This window comes from Fusarium solani (assembly GCF_023522795.1).
Source record: "Fusarium solani strain SB1 chromosome Unknown bctg00000000, whole genome shotgun sequence".
Lineage (NCBI taxonomy): Eukaryota > Fungi > Ascomycota > Sordariomycetes > Hypocreales > Nectriaceae > Fusarium > Fusarium solani.
Genome location: NW_027072157.1, coordinates 2660018 through 2687167, shown reverse-complemented (window position 1 = coordinate 2687167; position 27150 = coordinate 2660018). Strand labels below are relative to the sequence as shown.

The window sequence follows — 27150 nt, the reverse complement described above, 5'->3', positions numbered from 1 at the left end:
AGGTCGCTTGGCGGTGTGGCTGGCGCGTTCACGGCGTGGAGCATATGACCATTATTTGGATTGGATATGACCTGGCAGTCTAGCACGTTCGAACAAGTTCAAACAAAGAAAGATTTGCATCCAACAATAAGGAACTCAGTTCGAGAGTCCGGGGCCATGTTGTTGCTGTTGGCCGAGGACGTCAGTGTCTAGCTGCTCCATGACCTCCACCACAAGCTTCAAGCTCTCCATGAAGCCATTGACGGCGACGCGTAGCATGCGATTGGTGGTGGCCGTGTAGCGAACCTCGAGGACCTGCGCATCGTGGTCGCTGGGGCTGGGGCCCTGCGTCGGCGCCGGGACAACGGTGAGCTGTCGCCTGACAAGTGGAGAGAGTTCGGGGTCCACCTGAATGGCCTTGAGAGCGGTCGTGGCCAGTCGTGGGTTGGGAAACGGGATGTTGAGGACACTGCGCGGGCGGCAAGAAAAACAAGGGTCAGCTAGATGCCGTCATGGGTGGGTGGAGGACGTATAGGGCAACGACGACAACGCCTAGATCGTCATCACAGGGATAGGATGGGATGGGATGGAGGGAGATGATGGAGATGGAGGGGGAGTGGCTTGCATCGAGCAGGGAAACTCGGGATCGGGAGTGGCGGCCATGGCGGTCATTTCCCAGGCATTGCCGTGTCTCTTTGTGATCGATCCCCAGTCCGTCTAAGGAAACGAGGGCAGCCCTTAAAGTTCGGGTGCCGATTAAAGAGGGAGGGAGGGGAAGAGGAGGGGGCGTTTGTCGGAAGGGAGAAGGAATGTAACAAGATGTGTAAGTCGGGCTCTCTCTCCGCCCTCCCGGGATATTCTAGGGCGTGTTCGCAGGGGGGTTGTTCCTCTCAGGGTGTAGGTTGCGCTTGAGCTCTTGTCTTGTCTGAGGTTTCGGCTGTGTCTGTTTTGCGTGCGCGGGGAGATATTGGTTGGCGGTGGGGCTAGCGGTGGGAGGAAAACGACAGAATTGGCCAACCAATGCCAGAGCCATGAGTCAACTTTAAACTGTTTAGTTTAATGTGTAGACATGGTGGAACAAGCCTCGAAGTATATTGGAGGGGAAGCTGTGATAAGCTGGGATCGCATTTGCGGCAACGAATGAGCTCGACGTTGACTGAAGATGGCATCCATAGCAACGACATGGATCTATTCCAATGTTTTCTTTCCATCGAGTGTGGGGTCTTTCCGATCGAGGCCGAAGAGCAGCGGCCGAAGGGTTGGGGTTATGGTTGGCGGCCACCAGCCACATGAGCCACACGCGACCAACCTGGCCCAGTCAGGGGGGTTAGGCGGCCGGACATGCAGCCACAGGTTGGCGGCTGCTTCATGCGGGTTGCCATGGAGACGAGTTGCTAGCCCACCCCTGGGCAAGCAACGGGGGCCGGCTGCTGTTTTGGGCAGGGGTCTCACCCAGCGCAGAAAATAACAGACCGACCAAGGCCAAACCCATACAAAAACATCGTGGGCCCGTTCTGGCATCGACATTGACAACCACCACCTTCTCTTTCTCTCCCATTCGAAACAAAAAAAACAAGACTTGCTCTTGCAAGTGTTTGTCTTGTGCTGGACGCCCTCCCGACCCGGGTTCTTTGCTCCCCTCCCTTCAGCCATCAAACGCCTTTTCCGCTGCAGGTTGCCCGTTGCTTTCCCACCGTTACCACGTCACCGCCTGCATTGATATCACCACCACGCTGAACTCGGGCCTCGCACCTCCCCTCGATCTTGTGACTGTTTATATTTATATATCCTCGTCGCTTTCCCGACCGCTCGCAGCAGCTCCTGCTACTTCTTCCCCGACGGTATCGCCCGCCGGTTTGCTGAGCTGAGAAAAGAAGCGCAACCCAGTTCACCATGGCGCCTTCCACCCGACATTCGCAGAACATGGCGCAGATCATCGAGTACATCCCAGGTATGCCTGAACAGCTGCGATGCTTCAATTTCCTCTGTTTCCCCGTACAATGGCCCTTTGGTTGTCCAGGCTCATGTCGCATTGCTATCCCATCCCGTCGACGGCGCTGCTCAAGGGCCCACCGTGCACCGTCGACTTGAACAACAACATCAATGTCAACATCCGTTACCCGGCCACGGCGCTAAACTATCTCCCAGATCGCCTGTACCTCGCCTCTTACTTGAATCCTCCCACCGACGACGACCTCTTCCCTTACCCTGAGGCTCCCGTCTCGCCCAGGAAACGAGGTCAACGAGGACCTACCCCGCTCGCCAAATCGAACCGCACGCCGCCATGCTACTTTACCGTCGATGATACCCTCCTCTACAACGCCTTTCACCATGACTTTGGCCCTCTGCACATTGGTCACCTGTACCGCTTTGCCATTCAGTTCCACGATGTCCTGGGTGCGAAGCGGAACAAGGATCGGCCCATTGTGTTCTGGAGCGCCGCTGATCCGAGAAGTGAGCTCATCCGATGAAATCGCGCGCATTGCGGAGAGACTAACAATGAGACAAGGTCGTGCGAACGCTGCCTGCATGCTCGCGTGCTACATGGTTCTCATCCAGAACTGGCCTCCTCACCTGGCCTTGGCCCCGATTGCGCAGGTTGACCCCCCACTGATGCCCTTCCGAGATGCGGGCTACAGCCAGGCCGACTACGGCATTAGCGTTCAGGATGTTGTCTACGGAGTGTGGAAGGCCAAGGAGGAGAAGTGCTGCGACCTGGACAACTTTGATCTGGAGCAGTATGAGAAGTTTGAGCGGGTCGAGCACGGAGACTTCAACTGGATCACTCCCAACTTCCTGGCTTTCGCCTCTCCCCAGCACGAACCCGTCGCCAAGATCACCGAGGATGACGAGATGTTCCCCTTCCTTCCCCGGACGTTGACGGCCGTGGATGAGCACCCTACTCTGCCCAAGCCCTTCAAGAACGTGCTGACGCACTTCTCGGAGAAGAACATTGGTCTGGTGGTGCGACTCAACTCGGCACTCTACTCACCCTCATACTTTGAGGCTCTGGGCATCCAGCACCTTGATATGATTTTTGACGATGGCACCTGCCCGTCGCTCGTCACTGTCCGCAAGTTTATCAGACTCGCGCATGAGACAATCACCGTCAAGAAGAAGGGAATTGCTGTGCACTGCAAGGCTGGTCTGGGCCGAACAGGCTGCCTGATCGGCGCCTACCTCATCTACCGCCATGGCTTCACTGCCAACGAGGTCATCTCGTTTATGCGCTTCATGAGACCCGGCATGGTTGTCGGTCCCCAGCAGCACTGGCTGCATCTCAACCAGGGCACCTTCAGGGAGTGGTGGATCGAGGAGAGGGTTGAGCGAAGGCTCAGGAGGGAGATGGCTGCTTCCAACCCCGTCCCCAGCACACCCATCCGTGCCATGCAGAAGACTTCTCTGCGAAACGGCCAGACCTCGACACCTCCCAACCGCAGCCCCTCAAACCGCACTCCACTCAGCGAGGTTGATCACGATCGCAATAACATTGGCGTCCAAGAAGACTATCTCCCAGCACCTACACCAGGACAGCCTCGCAAGACTGTTCGGGATCGTCACCACCCTTACCAGCGGTCGGCTTCCGGAACCGTCGAGGAGCAGCAGACCATTGAGCAGGAGACAGAGTTCGTGGCCAAGCACCATACTCAGGGTGCTGAGTCTGATGAAGAGTGGCACTTGCGCATGCGCAGCCACCGAAAGGTGTCGCAATCGCCAGGCCGCAGTGAGAAGTCGAGGTCGGTCAGCCAAACGACGAGCACGATTTACATGATCGACAACGACTCGTCCAAGGACGCCGAAAACATCGGCTCTCTACGGAGCAAGCATGTTGACCGGGTTGCTAGCACCCCCGGTGTTCTAACCAAGGTCCGTGGCAGCAAGCGCCAGGGCGAGTCTCCCCTCCGAGCAAAGGAGACTGCCGGTATTCGCAAGACCAGCGGCAGAGTAGGCAGCGCCAGCCACGCTACGTCGGCGACAGCGGCCTCGACGGCTCGCAAGGTCTCTGGAGCTTAGAAAGTCGGAGTCCAGCATGCGAAGCCGCTCAAGCGGTCGCCGGCTCGACGGCGCGGCAAGGCGAACGACTCTACCTCACGATCATGACTCACGTACGTCACGCACGAGCGATCTCACTCACGTCCTGCATGCATTGGCGTTTCAGGCTCGAAAGGGAATAATGGATGGGTGTTTGTGTTTGAATGAATGTCCAACCAATTCTTTCTTCTCGCGACTGCTTCTCAGCTCTGGGCATTCTAGTGTCTGCCATTTTACAAAGCTGGAAACATGATTGGATCTAAGCAGAATCCAAGCATAATCATCATGGCCATGTGGTTGAATGGAGTTTTTTTTCTTTTTGGCCAAGAGAAAGAAAGGGGAGATGAAAAAGCTGAAGCGTCTCCGAGGTGAAGAAGAATGAATGAAGGGGGCATCAGGGAGTTTCAAAGTTGCGACGGCGTCCAGGAGGGAAGGGATATGATATTTCTTTTGCTATTCATTGTTTATTCACTTGTACTGGTTTGTTATTATATTGCGACTTTGGGGTATGGCATTGATTGGCATTGGCATTTTTCCGTATTGCAGCCACCGAGGATGCGAGGCGGCAGCGGACTTTTACGACTATTATATATACATTTCAGAGAACTGAAATAGATTACTATGCTGTTCACATTGGCTGTCCTGTTAGTGATCTGTCATGTTGTAACGGTGTTGACTTTTCTACGTTTGCTTGTTTCTCTGGGTCTCGATGGAAATTCAGTCATGTCATCTCATGTTGTTCATGTTAACTCATTTCATTCATCAAGTCGTCATACTCTAATGCCTTCGAGAGCCGTCACGACCTCTTCCAAGACCTTGGCTGCCTCGGTACTCGTCATCTCCTCACTCACACTCAGACACTTTTCCACAACATCACGATATCTACGACCAACCTTGCTCCCTAGACCTGGAACGAGCACTGCGCGCACCACCTTGTCTCGCCACCGGTCTGCAGAGTAGTGCGGTCTGTGATACGCCTGGAGGATCTTCCAGAGTCCAATCTCGAGGAGGACCAACCCTAGACTGTAAATGTCCATGGGCTTGCAGTGTGGGAAACCTCGCAGCGAGGCTGGGTGTCGGTGTAGGGTGGCGATGGAGGGGTTGCGAGGGGCGACGGACAGGGCCTGGTCAAAGTCTGGACGCGAGGCGTCGAAGCCTGTAAGATACGGCCGCTGGATGTCCGGGACGAGAGCGGCAGCAGCAGTAGGTGAGTGGGCCGAGGTGGAAAAGGCCGAGGGGAAGAAGAGGATGTTTGCACTGCAAAGACTCTTGTGCAGCCAGTCGAGGGAGTGGAGGGACCAGAGCGCCACAGCTAGGGTGTGAGCCAGACGGACGCGGTCGTCGAGATCTGGCGTCTTGAGGTCCGGGCTGGCGATGAGCTCGTGAAGAGTTGAGAAGGATGGCGAGGGCGCCTTGTACACGAGGCCGTAGCGACAGTGGGATGAGTCGTCGACGTAGCCGACGCAGTCGATGCTGTGAAGATCTGGATGACATTCTGAGGCGGAGTGCATCATCCGGGCGAGGTCGTCGAGACGGCGGACGTGGGCAACTCGTTCTTCGACATCGTCACGGTCGTAGTCTACCCACTCAATGACGACGTCGCCTGCCGTTTCGTGACGACCCTTGCTTCGCCCACGATGGTTGCTCTCCTTCTCTTCCTCAGTCAGCTCGAGGGCCGGACGGGGCACCTTGAGTGCAAAGGTGGGTTTGAAGGAAGCCTGCGGCCGCGTGTCGAGGTTGATGCGGAGCTTCTTGAGGTTGGCCGAGGTAGTGAGCTGGGGTAGACGCCCGTGGCAGCCGTCTCGAGGAGGGAGAGCTGCGTGAGGTCGCGCTGAGCAGACTCGAGGAGTTGATGTGTCCAGGCGCGTTGAAAGGATGGGAGGTGAGAGAGGGGGAAGAGACGTTCAAGACCGTCGTTGTAGTCTTGGGGTTGAAGATTAGCCAATGTCGGTAAGGAGGCGTGGGCTGGTGAGTTGCCGGGTAGAGATACCTCTTAAGTCCTTGAGTAGGTTTATAAACTTTTCTTTGTCTGTTATATCCATGTTTAGTTCTCGACTCTGAGATGATATAGATGATGGTATGTGAGAGCTCACCTCCTATCACCCACTTGGCCCTCAACCCCAGCTCCTTTCCCCAGCTCCTCTCACTCGAGGCACTCGAAGTCTTTACCAACCCATTCGATTTACGACTCTCATCATCTCTCGACCCCTTTCTCGAAGGTGAAGGCGACTTCTTGCCCCCTTTACTCTTTCCCCCTTGACCTCCAAACTCGCACTCCTCCCCTCATCCACAAGCCCATACCTCTCCTTGAGCTTGTTAAAGTCTGTCACGGCGCTGTGCAGCTCGCCCAGGATCTGCAGCGCCAGGCTCCTCAGCTGCGGGTTCCGCGTGGACTCGAGGTGCGCCTCGAGCCTCCCCTCGGCGACGCCCCAGTCGCGGCCCCAGACGACGAGGCGCATCTCCTCGATGCGCACCTTGCACAGCAGCCGCTGACTGTCGGTGTCGAGGTTGGCCGCCGTCGTGAAGAAGCCGTAGGCCTGGACACAGCCCGCAAAGAGCTGGCCCAGGACGCCCACCACGCCGAGGGCGGTGCCGATGGCTTCGGCCATGTGAGGTAATTTGTGAGAGGGATTTACGACGGTTTACGGAAGGTGTGAATCGTTTCACGACTGGTTCTCGTGGTTTCGGTGGGTGTGAATGATTTAAAACATTCGACGGCGAGGGCTAAGCTTGACTAGAAGGCGCTTAATAAGCCTCTCTCTACCCGACGATCACTGGAGGTTCAAATTGAGAGTCTTGAATTAATGAGGGCATCAAATACGATAGTTTCAAATCCTTTTTGATCTATTATAATGATACAATTTATAATCTTTTTTCCAACACATTCACATATTCTACTTTTTAATTAATAGCCCAATCTATAACCATCAACCTCTGACCAAGACCATGCACTCGTGGCTTATTGAGCACCCTTCTTACTGAAGCATCTGTTGCATCGCGTTCAGCCTGTAGCTCTCTCTCCGCTCCATCAACTGAGAGTGTCGTCCGCTGTCGACAATCTGGCCACCCTCAACGACAAAGATCACATCGGCCTTTTGCACAGTGTGAAGTCGGTGAGTAATGGCCAGGACAGTCGTGCCTCGCGACGCCCTCTCAAGACCCTCCTGCAGAGCAGCCTCGCTGGCAGCATCAAGGGCGCTTGTGCTCTCATCAAGGAGAAGCAGACGAGGACGACGGACGAGGGCACGAGCGATGGCGAGACGCTGTCTTTGACCACCCGACAGTCGAGACGCAGATGGACCACACTCGGTATCATAACCGTCAGGAAGAGCAGCGATAACATCGTGGATGTTGGCCAAGCGACAGGCCTCTTCGATCTCGGCATCAGTAGCCTCGTGTCCTGGAGGAGCACCCAAGCCCACGTTGAACCGCACGCTGCCGTCGAACAGGGCTGGATCCTGAGGTACAAGGGCAATAGTGTCGCGGAATGAAGTCGGGAGCTTTGAAATGTCTTGGTCATCGATGAGGACGGTGCCCGAGGTGGCCTCGTACAGTCGCTGCACAATGTTCATGATGGTCGACTTGCCAGCACCAGAAGGTCCCACGAGGCCGCAGAACTGGTTGGGTGGAAGGGTGAACGAGACATTGTCCAGAATGGTGACATCAGGGCGGCTGGGGTACGCAAAAGAGACATTCTTGAACGTCACCTTTGAGCCACCGCGGCGTTGGTTGTCCTTGGGACTGATGGCCTTCTCTCCTCCAGCAGCTTCGACATCGTCGCCCGCCTTTGAAGGATCCTGACCAGGCTTGCCAGTGTGGGTGCTCGATCCCATGTTGACGACCGTCATGACTCGAGACAGGGCCAGACGAGCTCGCGAGAACTCAGGAGCCAGAGAGAACATGCCGCTCCAGAGCTGGGCACTGGTGAGCATGGCCACGAGGATGATGAGGAAGTCTGTCTGCGTGTATTCGCCCTTCATGATGAGCTGCGAACCCCACCAGTAGGCCAGCGCGTTGATAAACGTGCCGGTAGTGTATGAGATGGCAAGCCAGATGTTGGTGAAGACCGAGGCGCGCACCACCTGCTTCCTCGGGGGCTTCAGAAGGCGCGCAAACCCTTCCATGTACTCGTTCTCAAGAGACAGAACAGCCACGGTTCGGATCGACTGGATAGCCTCGGTGGCTAGCGAGGTGGCAGTGGAGAAGGCTTCACGATGACGCTCTTCGTATCGAGCCAGCATGCGCAGCTGCATGAAACCCGAGCCAAGCAAGATGGGAAGAGTCACCAGACATACCAAGGCGATCTTCCACGCAAAGATATGAGAGATAATGATGGCAATAAGGACGTTAATGAGGATGGCAAAGATGGTACCAAACGTCGATCCACTAAAGGCGCCAACAGACACACTGTCCTTGGTGATGATGCCGAGCAGACTAGTCGGGGTGCGGCCTTCAGACTGGTGCCAGTGAATGCCCTGCTCAAGCAGAGACCTGAAAGACAGGACCCGAAGGTTGTAGAGGAGTCTCTCAGCAACGATACCGAAGCCCAGCCAGGCAAAGAAGTTGGCGATGAGCTCGACACCTGCAAGCATGAAGAAGAGACCAGCAAACATGCGACCCAAAGATCGAATGCGATCCACGGTGCTTGCGCAAGGGTTGAGAGCGCCGACAGTGTAACCAAAGATGATACCAGAACCGGAAAAGGTGGCTCCAACGAAGAGGGCGGCGATCATGGCAAGGGCAAACCAACCCAGAGATGGGCGGATCAGCCAGGCAAGGCCCCTCATAACGGAAGCGAATGGCTTCTCGGCATCCAGTTCCTTGTCCTTGGGATCTTCCTCCTTCTTCTCACTGTCGGCCTTGTCATCCTCCGACGACTTAACCTCGACACCCTCCTTGATCTCAGCCATGTCGGTCTTTTCGTTCAGGGACATTCTCAAGGTCGAAGCGTCGATCGAGTCACCAGAGACGGATCCTGCCTCAGTCTTGGCGTGACCAACGCTCTGCAGCTTGGCCATGCGGGCGAATTCACCGTCTTCCTTGGCCATGAGTTCAGCGTACGTTCCCTGCTCGACGACGCGACCGGCCTGCATGACAACAATGTTGTCGGCGTTGCGGATAGTAGAGAGACGGTGGGCAATGGAGATGATGGTTCGCTTCTCAGCAGCAGCGCGCTCCACGGCGAGCTGAATTCTCTTCTCGCTGGCAGAGTCAAGAGCAGCAGTAGCCTCATCAAGGACGAGAATCTCAGGGTCGCGGATCAAGGCACGGGCAAGCGCAATTCTCTGTCGCTGGCCACCACTCACGAGGGAGCCCTTGGGTCCAGCAGAAGTACCATAACCAGACTCGAGACGCTCGATGAAGCTGGCCGCATCGGCTTGTTCAGTGGCGTGCTTAATCAAGTTGGCGATCTCAGCGAACTCGGGTCCCAGAGAAGCAGCGGAAGAGAGGGCGTCCTGACCCTTGGCAGCAAGCTTGGCGAGCTCGGGACCCTTGAGCAGTGGCTTCAGGTGCTGATGAGCAGGCTTAGGCGAGTTGACAAGTCCAAGTGCGATGTTCTCAAGGATAGAGCGGTCAAGAAGAGAAGGCTCCTGCTGAACAAAGCTGATGAAGCTTCGAAGAGACCTGACATTGAGCTCACGCAGATCGTGACCTTCGAGCTCAACTGTGCCCTCTGTGGGATCATGCAGACGTGCAATCAGAGCAGCAATGGTGGACTTGCCACTGCCAGAGAGGCCGACGATGGCGGTGTACTGTCCAGCTTGGAATTCCAGGTCCACGTTCTGTAGAACGGGCTGGCCGGGGCGCGAAGGGTACTCGAACGTGACATTGCGGAAGGCGAGGGACTTGGACGAGCTCGGTTGGAGAACAGTTCCAGCGTCTGAAGTGCCGTCAATGGCAGAGGGGGCGTTGATGTCTTCCATGAGGCGCTGGTACGCGGCCACGGCGCCTCCCAAGAAGGGGAGCGTGGGAGCCATTCCACCAAGCATCACGCACGCGTCGACGAGAAGGTAGACGATGGCGTAGATCTCACCAACAGTCGTGCTGCCATCGTTCTTTTCCACTGAGTCTGCGATGCGCATACTACCTTGCCAAAACGCAAGGGCGTTTCCGGAGTAGGCAATGAAGTATAGGAGACCGGTCTGGACGGCGGCAATGGACGCCTTCACGATGGCGTACTTCCTAGAGCGTTCCATGTGCTCAGAGAACTTCTCCTCAAGACGGGGAGCGGCTCCAAAGGCCTGAACGACTGCGACATGCGAAAGAGCCTCGGAGGCAATAGAAGAGGCTGAAGCGGCAGCATCGTTCTGGCGGATTGCGAACTTGCCAAGATATCTCCCTCCGAGGATGCCAGAGAGGAGGAAGGCGGGTAACATGCAAACCAAGATTCCAGCGAGCCTGGGCTGCTTGGTGAAGGCGATGATGAAGACGGTGACGAAGAAGCTCATGGTGACGATGATGTTGCCCACCTTCTCCGATGTGCCGGCCTGGACAGCTGTAATGTCGCCATGGAGTCGGCTTGAGACCTGACCCGAGGCACCGCGAGTATCGAAGAAGTCCGGAGGCTGTCGCAAAAGGGCCTCGACGTAGCGGGTTCGTAGTCGCTGGGCGAGGCGCTGGCTGATGATGTTCCAGCAGGTGAGGTGGCCGTATATTAAACCAAGGGCGATGGCACCAATCCAGGCTGTCTTGATGACCTTGTCGTTGATGGCAGCCTCGTACTCGAAGGGGTCGACGGAGCTACTGGCACTCGAGTCCTGGCCATCAGCCGCGCATGTAGCGCCGTTGAAGTTATCGATGAGCTGACCAAACAGGACGCCCATGAGAGGGAAGGGGACGCCGGCAGCGACGGCACACAGCGTGCCCAGGATGATGAGGCCGATGTCAACCCATGTCGGTTGGGCGGAAAAGAGAAGCTCAATGTAGACAAAGACTCCCTTGATTGACTAGAAAGGAGGTCAGCTGCTCGCTCGAGTTGGCAGACAGAGAGGCTCGGAAGTTCCGAACGGCAAGAATTGTTACTTACGGACCAGACGCCGCCCTTGGGCTTCTCGGCCGCCTTGTCGGGCTCGGCGGCCATGACTACAGTTTCCTGTTGTGTTTCTGGCCTGGCAGGGAATAGGAGTGTGAACCAACAACTCTATCTCGATGCAGGCAGATAGGGCCTAGGCGTGGAAAAGGAGAGGTTGCTGATATGGGTGGTCAGAAACCGGCATGAACTAAGAAGAGAGAAATGAATGGCGAGGAAGGAAACGAGTCAGATGTTGCATCTGAGGCGCATACCTTCGAGCACGATCACCAGGTGATGGACAGAAAAGTGATCAGCAGAGAAGCCGATATAGGAGCCCCTAGACTCAGACTACTATCACGGACGTGGGTAGACTACCTATGTATCTACACGAGAACTCCATCACAGCACTGGGGAGCTGCGAGGAGGGATGCCTGTTTTCCAGGGCCGTGGGAGTGAAGCGGGAGATTGACACAGGCCCACCGAACTGCAATGGCAAACGGCATTGAACGTGGTGGCAGATTAATGATCAAGGGCAAGATCAGCAACCTTGGCACGAGTGGCAGCCTTGGGGCGTGGGTGAGAGGTGAGTCCATGAATCCTTCATGTACCTACATGGCACGCACGGGATGTGGGCGGGCGGATGGATGTGGCCATATGGATTCTGATGCTACTCTACACAACTTTGAGTAGTTTAACGGGCAGGTGTACGGAGGTAGATGGATACTACCCAACATAGTGCGTATGTAAGTGGACAAATAGGTAACCATTCGCGGATATGTGGGCACGGGGGTTTTGCTGGTGAGCAGGGGGGTTCAAGGTGTTGAAACCTGGCCGCCGCCCATCTTCGCCCGCCGCCGCTGACGAGGGAGAGGGACAAGGACGAGGAAAGGACGGGTAAGAGATGAGATGCCATGGCCATGGCAATGATGCTAGCAATGGATCCAAATGCTAATGAAATGCTAAGTGGAATTAGTCAAGATGAATGGGAAAAAGTGGAAGTGAGACATTTTGGTTCGACCAGAGAGAAAAAACTTGCAAGTCTGAATGACGATCCTAGGCGTGATGCAAGGATCGGCCAGGGCTTGGCATGTCGGAAGATTCTGAACGAGTCAAGCGGGAACCGGGGCATCAGATAAGATGGGGTGATTGATAAGATGGCGCAGAAAACACCAAGGTGGCCAAAGATCGTCGCAACCGGACGACGAACTGGAAAAGCAATTGAATTGGGGGATCATCGCCGAGAAAGCATGGACGTTGCGCGCGTGAGGAATGTTGCGGTGCCGCTTGGGCTTGGTCTCGCAGGGAAGGCGTGGCATCCCGGTGGAGTGATCGACTATAATTCTTTCCACGTTTGCATATAGCATTGGGACCCATTCCCTCAAGGAACAGGGATGCATTTGCGCAAAGCAGGCAACAAATTTCATGAGTGGATGGAGGAGCGAAGTTAAGTAGCATCGGGCTCGGTGATTGATAGTCGCGTTGTCTTGGCATAGCTCGGCATATCCATGAGCGGATCCGGCCAATGGTAGGATCCTTAACAGGGTCCGGTTTTCTATTGGACGACGGGGGTTTAAAGCCGCATTGTGGGGGAAGGAAGGAGAAGAAGGGGCACCATGGGGGGCGCACCCACGGCACCTTTCTGTTAACAGAGCAAAGCTTCGGCGTGAAGCCCTTTATACGGCTAGAGCGAACCTTGTGGGAATAAAACATGTCAAGCTCTGACCTAAGCGTAAAAAGGCGTTTTTATGCTTATTTTCGCTCGGCTGTGGTGCAGCCCAAAAAACGCTCCAATATCCGGAAAAGCGTTTACACGGTGGGCATGACATTTCTCGCGTTGGCCCTGTCGCTAATACGCGGATGGAGTTAAGATTCTGCTGACAGATGTGATTGTCTGATCGCGGACAAACCCCGGCGCGGGAGGGGAAGCAAACCGATGGCGATGGGATCCCGGACTCTGGCCGTCCAGACGCAAGCTGTAGGGAGTAGGGAAGGAAGATGCCGAAAGCATGATTGGGCAACGACCAATTAAGGTTGCATTTGACAAAAGAAAGTACACAAAGTGGGATCGCCAAGGCGGCGAATTTAGGTCATCCCATCCAATGCAATCTGATACGTTTTGTGCCCTATGGAACGCCTCCAGGCAGCCTTGTATTTTCCCCCGAAGACTCCGTTTTTGACCGACTGCAGTTGCCGTTCATTTCGAGACTAGGACAAGGGGGGTAAGACCGACATCACTTCGGCCGACGACGCTGACGACAACTTGGCCCAAACCAAGGCCTGCTCAGCTCTGTTCTGCTCTGCTGCACGGCACGCTCACCTCACAGGTAAGGAAGGTAACGTATCTCACACACAGACGGCACATCCCCGCCAAGATGGTGATCAACCCTCCCCAAGGTTTCACACGGTAGCACCTTGCTTGCCCAGCTGCAGGCCCGGCCCTGACCCCGTTGATCAGCATAGTAAATCGCCATCTTGCTGCTGCTTGCTACTCAAAGCATTCATTCCGTGCTCGGCGAGGGGCCCATTGCCTGCGTGTATAAGAAGGGGGCGACAGGAAGCCTCAACCTCGTCGTGATCACTGTTACAACCATTCACAGAGGCCTCATATCAAATCAAACCACACTAGACAAAGAGAATAGTCTGGACCAACACTCTCTTCTCAAGCCACCAGCCAACACCCCCAAGCCAATTTCATCATGCCACAGGCAACTCTCCGCACCGAACGCCTCGAGCTGTTGCCACTCGCGCCTAGCCATGGGGACTACATCTACCAGCTAGACTCGGACCCTGAAGTCATGCGATACATTGGCTACGGCAAGCCACTGAGCGCCAGCGACTCGGCCATTGTCCACAAGCTACTCCTCGAGACTGCCTCCCTGGGCACAGGTCTGGGCTGTTGGGCCGGGTTCGCCGGTGATGAGTTTGTCGGTTGGTGGATTCTCGCCCCTAGCCAGAGCACCAGCCGGCGCAGCAGCAACAGTAGCACCAACAGCAGCGAGACGGAAGAGGATGAGGCCTCGACTCCTCAAGTGGATGTCAAGAGGGTCGAGTTTGGCCTGCGGCTCCTGCCCAAATTCTGGGGCCAAGGGTTCGCCAAGGAGGGCTCCCGCGCCGTGGTCAAGCATGGTCTCGAAGAGCTAGGCGCCGATGAGGTTTTCGGCGAGACCATGGCTGTCAACGCTGGTTCGCGGGCCATCATGTCCAAGATCGGGCTGAAGCACGTTCGGACGTTCCACAACCAGTACGACAGCCCTCCGCCGGGGATCGAGGAGGGAGAGGTGGAATACAGCATCACCAGGGACGAGTGGGTGGCGCTGGACCCAAGCCGGAAATGAAGCAAGAGGGCGTGCGTGTACAATGATTGTATGTAGATGAGATGTAGCAAATAGTCTGCTTGAGCGTCTGCGGCGTTTGGATAGCGTCAGAGTTGGAAACACGGCAGGGAAATTTCAAAGGTCGATCAAGGGGCGATACATAGCTAGCATCAGCTCCAGTCCAATTATTCTTACTCTTTTTTGAATCTTGTACCCAACCTGCTGGTCAGGAGCGATCGTGATGGGGGTACTCACATGCATTGGCGAGACGTTATGGGTTTTGGAGTTCCCGATCGTCTGGATCGTCGTCAGGTGCTTGCAGAGGAGGTTGTGCTGTTGGCTCAAGGTAGGGCCGCGCGGCGAGCGGCAAGGGGAGAAGGCGTGAAGAGTGTAGTGTGCATGTGAGATGCAGGGTCGACGGCATCCTCCGCCCGCAGAAGATGGGATGGGTCATGTCCCCATGGGTCTATAGAATCGTCGTTAGAAGTCAAGACACTCATGAGGTACAGCGTGGGGGAGGGTGAAGACATGACACGGTGTGATAGGAACTCGGGGTGTTGGAAGTCGGATACTTGTCTCGGCAGCTGCGGTGGGTGGCTCCGGTTTGAAAACCGTTGGCTCTTGTGCAAGCCGGGATCAAGCGTTCTCGGACAAAGGGTGGGATAGAAGGTAGTATTCTTGGACATTTGCTCTCGGCCCAGGGCCAGGGGCATCTCGTCCCCCTCGGCTCTGGTTGGGCGGTAGCGTCGTGGGGGGTATTTGACTCTCCGTCCCGTTGTTGGTTCTGCAGATCTTGGCAAAGTGGGCGGGTCAGCTTGTCGGAAATGGTCATGATCAGACAAGACCGGGCATAAGTTGGATATAGTGAGAATCTCACGAGGCGTGATTGGGTTCGGGGACAGATTGTGGCTTGCTGCGCCAAGGCGAGAGCCCGGCACCTCTGCCCCGGAGGCCATGTGAGGCGAGCCAGGGGCGGACGCACACTCAGAACCGTCCATTCACTCAGATGAATAGGTAAGTTAGTACGTACTACGTTCCATGAACCCACGCCATGCCTTTCTGCTTTGGCCCCCAAGCTCAGACGATCCCGTCCCAGAGCCAAGCCAAGGCCAAGGTTCTAGGTTTGGCCCGGACGTTATTCGTAGCTGACTTCAGGGCCTCGGAGGAGGACCCCCCCTACCTTAGTAGCTTAGCTCCCTCTTGGTAGTAGCTCGGGCTCCATTTACTCATGTTGAATATGGAAACAGCTACCAACAGCTCCTTCCATTCACTCAAAACAGTCGACTTGTTCCGTGGTTGGATCTTACCCTTTGATCTGATTAGATAAAAATTTTCACCCTCTTCCGATCTCGGGTTCTTTCCCCCACTCGTTCGCCACTTGTAATCTGAATTCTCGACTGAGCATTCTCTTGACCATCTTGTGCATTTCCACCCCATCCCATCCCATCCACATCGGCAACTGCGGCATCGTCCTATTATGGAATGGACCTCATGGGGGCCTCGAGTGACCTCCTGGTCCATCCTTGGGCCTGGGACATCGTCGGTCCAGGGTCTCGATCCGCGCATGTAGCTTAAATAGTAGCTTGTCTCTCTCCATCTTATCCATCTTGTCTTTCGCTTCTCTTCAGCATCAATCACTCGCAAAGGCGTTTGTCTTCACCTCGAGTTCAAACCCCTCTTCTGCTCAAGACGACAATGTCAATCCTCGACAAGATCAAGGCCGGCGTCGGCTCCAAGGAGGCTCGCCCAGAGGCCACAGAGACTCCTGTCACTGAGGCTGGTATCAACGCCGACGAGAAGGCCGATGTCAACCAAGACATTAACGATGCCATCGACCAAAGCGCTCCCGACCAGAATGCTTCCCATGGTGTCCAAGACATCCAGGCCATCACCTTGGTCTGGGGCAAGGGCTCCCTCGCTGCCCTTCTCTGTCTGTATGCTTCCCTTAACCACCTTGAACACATGAGAAACACTAAGCTAAGTTTGTTGCCAGCATCTGGCTCCTCTTCCTGGTCCAGGGCTTCCGTATTTCCATCTTCGCTGTCATGCTGCCCTATGCCACCAGCGAATGGGCTTCTCACTCCCTACTGACTGTTGTCGCTATTGTCGCTGATTCCATGACCTCTGCCGTCTACATCCCCATGGCCAAGGTGCTCAATGTCTGGGGTCGCGCTGAGGGTTTTCTCCTCATGGTTGGCTTTGCCACCATTGGCCTTATCCTGACTGCTGCCTCGCACAACCTGGCCACCTTCTGCGCTGCCCAGGTCTTTTACTCTGTCGGCTTCGGAGGCATGATCTACACTGTCGGTGTTCTGGCTGCTGATGCCTCCAACCTCCGCAATCGAGGTCTGACTTTTGCCTTCACCTCGTCCCCTTACATGATCACTGCCTTTGCCGGATCCAAGGCTGCTGAGGCCTTCCTGCTCAACGTCAAGAACTGGCGCTGGGGTTTTGGCTGCTTCGCCATCATCCTGCCTGTCGTCACCTTCCCCCTGTACTTGGTTCTCAAGTTCAACCTCCGCAAGGCCGTCAAGCAGGGTATCATTACCCACCAGAAGAGCGACCGCACCATTCCCCAGAAGATTTGGTACTTTTTCCGCGAGTTTGATAGTGAGTGGCAGTCCCAGCCTTGGTCATATTCAATACTCTCGTGCTAACAAGACTGACAGTTGTCGGTGTCTTCCTCTTTGGTGGCGGCTTGACCGTCTTCCTTCTGCCATTCACGCTCGCTAGCCACGCTCCTAGCGGCTGGAAGTCCGACTACATCATCGCCATGATCATCGTCGGCTTCATCGTCCTCGTCCTGTTCGGTCTCTGGGAGTACTACTGGGCCCCCGTTCCCTTCCTCCAGGGCAAGTTCCTCACCGACCGCACTGTCATCGGCGCGTGCCTCATCGACATGACCTACCAGGCCTCGTACTACTGCTGGAACCTCTACTTCACCTCTTTCCTGCAGGTCGTTGCCAACCTCAAGCCTGCCGAGGCTGGATATGTCAACTCGACCTTCCAGATCGTCTCGGGTATCCTCCTCTTCATCGTTGGTTACGCTATCCGCCGCACTGGCTACTTCAAGTGGCTCTTCTACCCTGCCATCCCTCTGTACCTCTTCGCCCAGGGCCTTATGATCCACTTCCGCCAGCCTAACCAGTACATCGGCTACATTGTTATGTGTGAGATCTTCATCTCTATCGCCGGCTCCATCTTCATCCTCAACATGCAGCTGGCCGTCCTTGCTGCCGTCGAGCAAGAGTACATTGCCGCTGCTCTGGCCACTCTGTACGTCTCGGGTGGCATCGGTGGCGCCATCGGCGGTGCCATCTCGGGTGCTATCTGGACCAACACCTTCCTCCCCGCCCTCCAGCGCAACCTGCCCGAGGAGGCCATGGCCAACATCACCATGATCTACAGTATGCTCCCGACTCAGCTGTCCTACCCCGTCAACAGCCCTACGAGACTCGCCATCCAGAAGTCTTACGGCTATGCCCAGACACGAATGCTGACTGCCGGCCTCGTCATCATGACCCTGTCCGCTATCTGGGTCTTCATGCTCAGGAACATCAACGTCAAGAAGCTTACTCAGACCAAGGGTACCGTCATGTAAGCTGTTTTGGGCAGCGAGCGTTCCGGGATTTTCACTTGGCCAGCCTGTCTGGCGCAATACCACATGTAATATCCATAGTATGGACTACTGCTAGATTGTTTAGTATCTAATCTGGCAAGGTTGAGTTTGTCGGGCAATATCCAACCCAATAAACATCTTTCTTGCTTAGTTGTCAGATCCTGTATCTGTGTAATCTTCTCTCAGCTCCCATCTCGGCATGGTGAATTAATACCAACAAACACTCTTGAGTCCATATCGACATGAATTGTGCTTTATCCCATCAGGTGCCATTCATTGGATGTATTGTAGAATTTATTCGTCTGTTGGCCTCCCGCGACAACTTGCCGTCCAATCATGGCACTCGCCACTTGTCACTTTTCTACCAGAAAAGAAACCATCTTCAGAGAGCCGCTGGAATAGGTAGGAATCACTCTTCTTTTATACATCATGACATGACTGGTAGTTGCTGTGCCACGAATTACTGATCGCGTGACCCTCAGCCCTGTGAGCGCATCTCCCGGAGGATCATGATAGCTCATATGCAAGGTCTATAGGCGAAAGCCAACATGTCTTGGCATATTCGTTTAGTCTGGAACACTTCACTACAATTGGCCTGGCTCATGGTGAGTCTCGTTATCGATCAAGGCTCCCCAGCATCTGCCATCACGTTAACCCGCCATCCATGATTCTGGTATCTGTGCTCCATTTACGAGTCTGGGGCCTTGTATTTTCGATCGTCGTAGGGTAGTTTGGTCCGAAAGACTACAGTGGCATGTGTTTGTTTGCGTGGTTATGCGAGGCTTCGGTTGGTGGTTGTTTGAGACGCCAGATGTCGTGCAGGTTGATATTAAGGTAGATGATAAGTTTGTTTGATAGCGACCGCCGGTTTCCTATTTTATAAGAAAATAACCTGGTGAGCCTTTGATGCAAGTTATTATTTACTTTAGGGCTGAATGTTGTTTACCCCTTTGTTTACCTTGCTCGTTCGCAACTTGTCATCTCATGAGCGAGCAAGTCGAACTCTACATGATCGAGCAGCAAATATAATGCAAAAACGCTCCAGGGCCACAACGCAATGTTCTTGGCGATTCCATTTAACACCCAATTCGTTTATTTATACTGAGCTCATTCCCGCGTAAGAGTTTTAAATCATATGGTATTCCCTTCGTTTATGGAATAGTAGTCGCTTTCATAGGTACCCCGTCCATCTACCCTAGAACCAGGTTGTTTCCCGGCATCTTTACGTAACACGTCTACAAGGCATAGTAAATCGTCCATGTATTCATTCCATCTGGTTTGCTATAGAAGCAGCTTCTAGAATCACTTGCAATATCGTATCGACCCGCTGCTCCTCCATCTCTCGCAACTTGGCGTCAACCACTGAGTGCAACTTTTCAGACCGTTCCCAATGTAAATAGAAAATGCCCTGTCAACGCCGGACACCTCGGCGCCCTCTCTTTGCTGGGCCCAGCTCGCCCGTCTGGGCTTAGTAGACCTTCTTCTTCTCGTCGATGCTGAACTGGCCGGGGCCGCTGTTGACCAGAAGCAGGAGTCCGCCGACAATGGACAGGATCTGAAAGAAGTCGTACTTGGCAAAGTCCTTGTGAGGGTGGTGCTCGTGAAGCTATAATTGTTAGCCGCTGCAACCGTGGGATCAAAGCACCCAAACTTACAGTCCAGAAGTTGTTAACCAGGAGGTTAAAGATGCTCAGAATGACAACCAGAAGAGTGGCGCTGTACTTGGCCTTGAATCCAACGACGACCATGACGCAGGCGACACCACCCAGGATGGAGACGAGAACACGCCACAGAGACCATTGGCCGCTGAAAACAAAGCCAACGAAGAGGAAGATGAGCAGGACGCGGCCAGCCAGCTGGAAGTACATCTTGCGGTCCTTCTCGTCGATCTGGGGGAGACCGGCAAAGGCCTTGGTCTTTCGGACCCACGAGTCGGACAGGACCATGACGAGGCCACCAATGACGGACAGGTTTCGGAGGAAAAAGTTGAGGTCGAAGATGAGGCCGTAGCCGAGGGCCTGGGTCACGACGACGCCCATGAGGCCGGCGACGGCGTAGTCGGAGTGCTTTCGGATGATGACGAGAATGGAGCACGAGAACATGGCGAGAATGTTGGCGAGAAGGAAGAGGTGCGTGATTCCGGACGGGACTGTTTCAAGTGTGAGAACTCTCAACTCGGCTCTAGCTGGTAAGCGGTTGGCGTCTTACTGTGTCTGTAATCCCGCAGGTAGAGAAGCTGGTCGGACCATTGAGTGATGATACGGAGGGCATCCTCAAAGAAGGTGACGACGATCAGGAAGCGGCCAATTGCAGGGAGATAGCTGTTCAAAGTTAGCTCTCTGAAGCTTTCCTCCTGACAATAGACTCGACTCACGGCTTCACGGGCTCGCTCAAGTTGTCGAGAGCGTCCTCAATCTTGCTGGTATAGAGCCGAATCTGCTCGAGAGCGCCCTCGCTCTGCTGAGTATCAACACTCTGGGCGGCGCCATAGGGCGCGGGGCCACCAAGGCCGTAGCCAGAGTTGAATCGCTGGGACATGGTTGTAGAATCGTAGACGAGTTGTTGCTCTCTCTGGTCGCGTGCAGGCCTGCTGACGACGAGTCACGACGGGCGGCAGCTTATGGTGTCGTCGTCGTCGTCGAGTGAGTCTTGAGCTTGTATGAGGAAGCAAGCCGAAGAGGGTTGAAGGAGAGGACCAAGCAAGCTCGAGATCTTGTCCTGAGAGCTTGGCCAAAAAGGTGGGATCGGCCGCGGGGGGTGAAGAGAACAACAATGAGAGGAGGTGGACTAAACGGCGTGAGAAGCTTTACAAACGAAGATTAGGAAAAAAGAGAGCGTGCGTGCAAGGGCAAGGAGAGACAAGCAAGACGAACGAGGCGTCGAGGTGAGTTGTCCTTTGCGGTTCAATTGGAGCCGATGACCTCAGAGAAGGAGGGTTACTTAATTGTAACAACGGTGTCCTTTCGAGATCCCGTGATGATGCGAGGTAGACGTGCCCACTTTTTAGCTCCCTTGAGTGGTCTTTGGTTGGTACTCCTGAATCGAGAGGGACCTGTCCTGCAAGGCATGCTCCCAGGGCAGGCCAGGTACCGTCCAGCTAAGAGGTACAAGCACTACCGGGCCTCCATCGCGCGTAAATACGGGACCCCAGCCACCAGGGTCGGCAGCTAAGAAGCCCCAAGAATGGAAGCTCTACAATGGCCGCTCTCTAAGTGGCGCACAGCCTCTGTTCTGCGTCTTGCTGCGTCTTGCTGCACCTTCGGACCTTGACCTTCCGAATCTGCACCATTGAAGTATCCGTATCAAGGCTCTGTAGATCTTTTGTAATTCAGAAGGTTGAATAGACGCCTCTTCCATCTTGGGGCTGTGTTACGACAGAAACTCAGCTGCTCATCCTACAGAGTACACACTAACACCAAACCTCCAGTCAGCTTAGTCAGTCCAAGATACACACATGTTCCTACAGCCCGGCATTCAAGACATCAGAATCCATCCAACCCACTCTCGGCTCGTCCAAGATCCTCAATCCGCCCGTATCATCGTACTCTACTCTTCCCTCGTTTACTGCTCGCTGCATCTCCTCCCGCAAGACGGTGCGTTCACCTGAGACGGGATCCCACTCCCAGCCCTCCTTCATCCACATCCATCTTAGATATGCCCTGAGCTCCTTGTCATCTGGCCGGACCCTCATCCACTCGGGCTGAAACTCTGGCTCTCGCCCACCCCCGTTCCAGTCTGTGGCTCGGCCGAGCAGCTCATCACGGCAAAATATCCGCCAGCTATCGATGGCATATTTGCCTTTGGTGAGATGTCCAATCTCCCATGCTTCAAGGTCATGCTCATCCGGGTCTTCCTCCGAAGGTGTTGAAGGGTTGCTGGTTAACTCTTGGAATACTGTCGCCGACGGGTCAAAGTCCCTTCGGTCGTAATTTTTCACCTTGTATGTCTTGCCAGCTCTCGGCGGATTGTGTAGGAAACCTTGAGCATACTTTTGCATCAAAGCCACACGGTGAACTGAGAGCCCTAGATGGCGTATCATGCCGACAAGCTCGTCCGTATTCGCTGGGTCGGCAACAGCCGTCGGGGTGGGGAAACGCTCCTTGAACTTGTAAAACACGGGAATTGCATGAAGGCCCTTTGTTCGAATCAAAAAAGTTACCGCAATCAGCAGCCAGAACGGTTCGTGTGCAAACACTTCTTGAATAAGGCCAAACGTTTGCGAGGTGAGAGGCGCGAATGGCACTGCAGATATTGTGCCACGAGGCGGTCGCTTTTTGGCTTGAGGCTTCTGCTCTGGTGCCGAAATTGGTGGTGTAAAGTAAGGAGATGTTGAACTGACATGTTTCACACCCAGACTTTGATCTTCTAACAGGCCGGTCCAAATTTCAGGGGCCGTTATTTGATCAGAGCACTTCCCTTGAACCAGCCCATTGGGATTATTGATTTGAGACTGGAGATATAGCTGGTTTGAGACGTAGTTGAGGTTGCCATTCTCAGTTACTGGTGACGCCACAGACACACAGCCTTGGGCAAGATTCAATAGAGGTAGTTGAGTCGGGATGCTCCACCTGTGGCTCTCTTGTGGGCGTTGGTCTTGGGGCTGATCGGACCAGTAGTGCGATGTAGTGAGATGGCGCTTCGCGCTCTCCGGCGGCTGAGAATAGGGCAACCCAACTTCCGAGTCGCACCGCCGTTGCCGCTGATTGTCGAGAAGCCCGGCTGAGGACGGTGGCCGGATTTTGGGGTCGCGCTCCAGCTCCTTTGCCCGAGCAATAAGCCGATCGGTAGCTTCCCATGGCTCCGAGGTTTGTGGTTCCAACCCATTCCATATCCTCCAGACGTAGGCAGCAACATCTTGGCCATCCAGACTTCGCTGGTCGTAGCCGCGCAGCCTCCGGAGTGATTCGGCGCAGTCAATCAGATAGTGCCAGTCCTCTGAATCTGCGACCAGGCTCTGCTGGAGAAGCTCCTCGGTCTCGCTTGATGCCCGACTGGATTCGATGACGTCGGCGAGGAAATCCCGGGCATCTCGCCATGCGTCAAACGTGCGCAGGACGTCGTGACCGAAGCGTGACCGGGCGGGGTCGGACATGTCGATCAGTCCCTTTGAAGGTGAATGAGGATGCGGGCGACAGAGTCAAGTGTGCGGGAATAGGGTGGAAGCTTGCATGGTGATCCCGATGAAAACCGGTTCTCGAGAATGTATCTGGCCGATGGCAAACAGTTGATGGGGTTGAGCAAGGGAAAAGGGTTCAAATGGGGGAGACAAGGTTATGGTTATGAACAAAGGGTTCAAGTTCATGACAAAGTTATCGGCAGAGTTTGGTGGATGCCTGAAGTAATGGAGTCATTCACGGTGTGTTTGCGAGGTTGAGTTTTCAGCGTTTGGTTGGATGCACATCTTGTAAATTGACTAGAAATTCACAACTCGGAACGTTTTAGCCAACATCTAAAACAACAATGACAACAAAGGACGTTTATTGTTGCTTTCAAACTAACCACACAGCCTCGGTAAGGCACAGTAGGCAGCAGATAACCTCGCATTACTCGTTCGCGTATCTCTCAACATGGGACAGTCTGGAACACTGTGCTCGACGTCGAGTCAGACAAGAGGAAATGGGGCCCTGAGCAAAAGAAAATCGGCCCTACGGTCGAGAGCGAAAATGCTATCACCTGCTGGGGTTGGCGTTGGTTGATTCGGGCAAAGAACGGACGAGAAGGCTGCAAGAATGGAGAAGGAAGGCCCTCCACGTGTCCTGGCGACTGGGTTCCAGGGGGTCCTGCAGTGCACCTCACCCTCTGGAGCAACTGAAGCCAGGGACCGCCAGGGACTGGACAGGAGCTGGAAGGCTTTGATGCTTGTTGCTGGGCCTGCGTCCTCGGCATGGAAGTGCCGCTCTTTTCCAGTGGTGTTGGGCTTTTGCGGGTACGAGTGCATGCGCCAGGCTTCACTCACCTGGTACATAGCCTTGCCTGCACTCTCCACCAAAAATCACGGTGAGCCTCATGTACCACGTCGGTACTCTGCTCCTTCCAACCAGACACCTGGACAGGTCGCGTGATGCAGTGATGTGGAAGGCGAAAAAGAAAGACTGACCTTGAGCGCAATTGCCCATCTTGAAATGATCATATAAAACAAAACTCACCAGAGCCTCACCCGCCTCCTTCAACGTCATCCGAACCATCTCTCATTCACGTCTTCTTATCTCTTTTCTCCTACTGTCCTGCACCTAGGCTCCGGTACAGTGTGCAAACGTGTTTCCCAGTCAGTCAAGTGACACCCGTTGCTCTGCATCCTCCGCTTTCAATCACGCCAAACGCCCAACCTAGCACTAGCCCGCCAATTAGAGCCCTGTATCGCGGCAAGGTCGGACCACATCTACAGGTCACGTGCGCTATCGCATCGCCCCGACTCGATCCTGTCGCCAGTCTTTCGCCTCGCCTCGCCGCCTCCGCTCCGCTCGCAATTCCATCTTCCTCCGTATTCCGCCCACCGCGCTCTCCCCGTTCCCTACAGAACCTGTATCAACATCATCAACATCATCCAAGAGATGAGTAGTCGCGGCGGTAAATTAGCCCCAGAAGTCAATCGGTATGTTTGTCGCCAGCCTCGCCCGCGCCTGCGCTCGACACCCAGCACGAATCAACATTGAACGCCCGACGCCCCATCCATTCATCACCCATCCCATCCCGACCCCGATCTGACCCCACGAACACCTGCATGCTGTATCAGATGTCGCTAACTGTTTTCTAGAGCTCTGTTCGTCAAGAACTTGAGGTATGATGCGACCGATGTCGACGTGTCTGACCCCCGACTAATCGATGCCGATTTAGCTACAACGTCACTCCGGAGGAGTTGTTCGACCTTTTCGGAAAATTTGGCCCAATTCGGTATGCACAGGCCCCGAGAAACCACAGCGGCGACCCCGGCGACGCGCTCTTACGTCGGCTCGAGTCGCACAAATCGATGCATATATACTGACGGTCTCTGCAGCCAGGTTCGACAGGGTATCGCGAGCAACACCAAGGGCACAGCCTTCGTCGTCTATGAGGACGTAATGGATGCGAAGCAAGCCTGCGACAAGCTCAACGGCTTCAACTTCCAGAACCGATACCTCGTTGGTGCGTCGCCCTTTCTTTCGGCTTGTCCGTCTGCTGCGCCCTCGGACATTGCCTCGGATGTAGCCTCGGACTTGGACTTTGCGCTGACAACGTGAACAGTACTATACCATCAGCCCGACAAGATGGTCAGGTCAAAAGAGGACCTCGAAGCCCGCCGCGAGTCTTTAGCTCAGCTCAAGAAACAGCACGGTATCGATTGACAATCCGACCGGTCTGTAGATAGCCTGCCTAGGAAGTCGACTTCCTCGTCTGCAGGCCGGTCTTCGTCTTCCCCAAATCTCCTTCGCCGGATCCGAAGACGATCCTCCGAAAAGGCAGGGCCCCGACCAATAAAGCAACCACCAAGAGTCACGCAGCCTCGCGAGTTGTCCGCTTCGACGATGGGTTGCGACCCGCACTCCAAACCTGTGCATGATGTAATTCTTATTGTACCACTTGTTTGGAGGGGGCTCCAGGCAGGGAGCTCAGCATACACATCAGCTTTTCGGTGGTTTTTTTGGTTCGGACTCGCCTGACACGCAAACACCTCTCCTTTTACGGCTCTGGGACATGGTGCACTGGGGAAATTAAGGTTGATTCAGCAAGTGGCGATATGACCAGTCACAAACTGCTTTGGGGATCTGGCCTGGGATAGGCCAGATGTCGTTTTTGCTTGTGGATAGCTTTTGTTGCGGTGTTTCGTTTGTTTTTTTTATCTTCTTTTCGAAGCCATGGCCATGAGAAGCCAACCCCCCTTCCCTTTGTCACAGTCTGCTTGATGGGCTCCAGACCGTACAGAATTGTGACGTTGACTGGCCTTGTCTTTGCCCATTTTTCTCGGTGGCTTTGAATCGTACGATATCACTGTTACTTTGACGGGTGAGACGAAAAAGGAAGCACGCATGTCGTATGTGGATTAGAAACGAGTTCAGTTTGATAAGGGATAATGGAACTCGATTCGCAGAATGGAGGTTGTGACTTGACAGGCACTCGTGATGTTGTGTTGCTCGTAGCTTACTTCCGGTTCAGGTGTAGTCTTGCTCTGAACTGGACTGATTTCCGAATTGTAACGTTGGAATTCGAGAAAAGGCGGGAGTTGTCAAGCCAGGGTTAGCTCTGGGTAGGCAGGCCAGTGGCCCAAGAAAAAAAGGCACACTTCGCAAGTACTCGACCTTTTTAATCCGCAAAACCACAGCATAAAAGGCTTATGATTATAAATCTAAGAATATATATAGACTTTAGAGTATAAATTATTTATTTTATATTTTTTACTTCTTTATTGCACTCTAACTTACGTCTCTATAGCCCGGCAGAGTTCTCGGTGCCTACCTACAGTGTGCCATTTTTTTCTTGGCCCGGGTGGTAGGGATGCAGCTAGACCGTTGTAGTAGACAACTCCATGCACCTCTGGACAGCTTTGCTGCAGAGCCAAGGGGATACCCCTCAAGCCTGCTTCTCTCGATCGCCATGTTCCTTGGCACCAACATCAGTCTTGTTGGTCGATCCAGCATGTCGAATCCCCTGCAGGTAGGGAAGGGAAGGGAAGGGAGGGTAGGGCCAGCCGGAGTGTGTGGTGGAGGTGTCCGGACTTTTCGGTGTGGAATAGGGGTTGAGATAGACACGGATGCATCACTGTTAACCACGGCCAACTTGAAGATACACTTTGGCGAGCTAGGGCTGATGACGAACAGGTTATCTGCATTGCAGCAGCACGAGGGAGAAGAACTGTATCCTCCTGCTCGCCCCCAACAGCAGCTGATCTGTTGAGAAATTCTGACATGACCTCCTCCTCCCTGCCCGGTTTCTACAGTCCAGTCCATTCCGGACCCGACAGTCTGGTTCCCATCCTGGTCATGATGCGGAAATTTGCCCGCCACCAACACGGAGCTGCAAATGCAGTGATCCCCATTGTCGTCACACGGCAAAATGCCGCAAATGTACGGATACAGCTCCGCGAGCTGGTTTTTTCCTCTCTAGGACGGGGGATTGAGCTCGGTAAGGGCGGGCTGGCATGTGGCATGGACTCAGGAGTGGACATCGGGATGTCAGCTCGGTTGATAACAGCATCTCGCTTCCAGGCGAAGGCTTTAGAC

The 27150-nt window shown here is 54.6% G+C and overlaps 9 protein-coding genes across 9 annotated transcripts; 4 read left to right on the top strand and 5 right to left on the bottom strand.

Annotated features, from left to right (window-relative positions):
* Window positions 1-135: 135 nt before the first annotated feature.
* On the bottom strand, window positions 136-642 carry MRS44_000854 (uncharacterized protein; the record flags this gene model as incomplete). The annotated part of the gene is made up of 2 exons (XM_046280693.1): window positions 136-448; window positions 620-642. The coding sequence occupies 2 exons, from the start codon at window positions 640-642 to the stop codon at window positions 136-138; spliced, it is 336 nt and encodes a 111-aa protein (XP_046138751.1).
* A 1230-nt stretch (window positions 643-1872) lies between these two features.
* Window positions 1873-3993, top strand: MRS44_000853 (uncharacterized protein; the record flags this gene model as incomplete). Its single annotated transcript, XM_046267534.2, has 3 exons — window positions 1873-1930; window positions 2128-2433; window positions 2489-3993. The coding sequence occupies 3 exons, from the start codon at window positions 1873-1875 to the stop codon at window positions 3991-3993; spliced, it is 1869 nt and encodes a 622-aa protein (XP_046138750.2).
* Window positions 3994-4781: 788 nt separating this feature from the next.
* On the bottom strand, window positions 4782-6620 carry MRS44_000852 (uncharacterized protein; the record flags this gene model as incomplete). Its single annotated transcript, XM_065624216.1, has 3 exons — window positions 4782-5842; window positions 6105-6166; window positions 6313-6620. The coding sequence occupies 3 exons, from the start codon at window positions 6618-6620 to the stop codon at window positions 4782-4784; spliced, it is 1431 nt and encodes a 476-aa protein (XP_065479921.1).
* A 366-nt stretch (window positions 6621-6986) lies between these two features.
* Window positions 6987-11092, bottom strand: MRS44_000851 (uncharacterized protein; the record flags this gene model as incomplete). The annotated part of the gene is made up of 2 exons (XM_046267532.2): window positions 6987-10958; window positions 11039-11092. The coding sequence occupies 2 exons, from the start codon at window positions 11090-11092 to the stop codon at window positions 6987-6989; spliced, it is 4026 nt and encodes a 1341-aa protein (XP_046138748.2).
* A 2627-nt stretch (window positions 11093-13719) lies between these two features.
* Window positions 13720-14358, top strand: MRS44_000850 (uncharacterized protein; the record flags this gene model as incomplete). Its single annotated transcript, XM_046267533.2, has 1 exon — window positions 13720-14358. One exon carries the CDS (start codon window positions 13720-13722, stop codon window positions 14356-14358), a length of 639 nt encoding a protein of 212 aa, XP_046138747.1.
* A 1674-nt stretch (window positions 14359-16032) lies between these two features.
* Window positions 16033-17938, top strand: MRS44_000849 (uncharacterized protein; the record flags this gene model as incomplete). Its single annotated transcript, XM_046275000.2, has 3 exons — window positions 16033-16271; window positions 16331-16947; window positions 17007-17938. The coding sequence occupies 3 exons, from the start codon at window positions 16033-16035 to the stop codon at window positions 17936-17938; spliced, it is 1788 nt and encodes a 595-aa protein (XP_046138746.1).
* A 1486-nt stretch (window positions 17939-19424) lies between these two features.
* MRS44_000848 (uncharacterized protein) lies at window positions 19425-20494 on the bottom strand (the record flags this gene model as incomplete). Its single annotated transcript, XM_046274999.2, has 4 exons — window positions 19425-19562; window positions 19612-20105; window positions 20165-20277; window positions 20331-20494. The coding sequence occupies 4 exons, from the start codon at window positions 20492-20494 to the stop codon at window positions 19425-19427; spliced, it is 909 nt and encodes a 302-aa protein (XP_046138745.1).
* Window positions 20495-21416: 922 nt separating this feature from the next.
* On the bottom strand, window positions 21417-23048 carry MRS44_000847 (uncharacterized protein; the record flags this gene model as incomplete). Its single annotated transcript, XM_046274998.2, has 1 exon — window positions 21417-23048. The coding sequence occupies one exon, from the start codon at window positions 23046-23048 to the stop codon at window positions 21417-21419; it is 1632 nt and encodes a 543-aa protein (XP_046138744.1).
* A 637-nt stretch (window positions 23049-23685) lies between these two features.
* On the top strand, window positions 23686-25278 carry MRS44_000846 (uncharacterized protein; the record flags this gene model as incomplete). The annotated part of the gene is made up of 6 exons (XM_046274997.2): window positions 23686-23882; window positions 24342-24548; window positions 24711-24734; window positions 24791-24847; window positions 24951-25078; window positions 25178-25278. The coding sequence occupies 6 exons, from the start codon at window positions 23686-23688 to the stop codon at window positions 25276-25278; spliced, it is 714 nt and encodes a 237-aa protein (XP_046138743.2).
* Between the last annotated feature and the right edge of the window lie 1872 nt (window positions 25279-27150).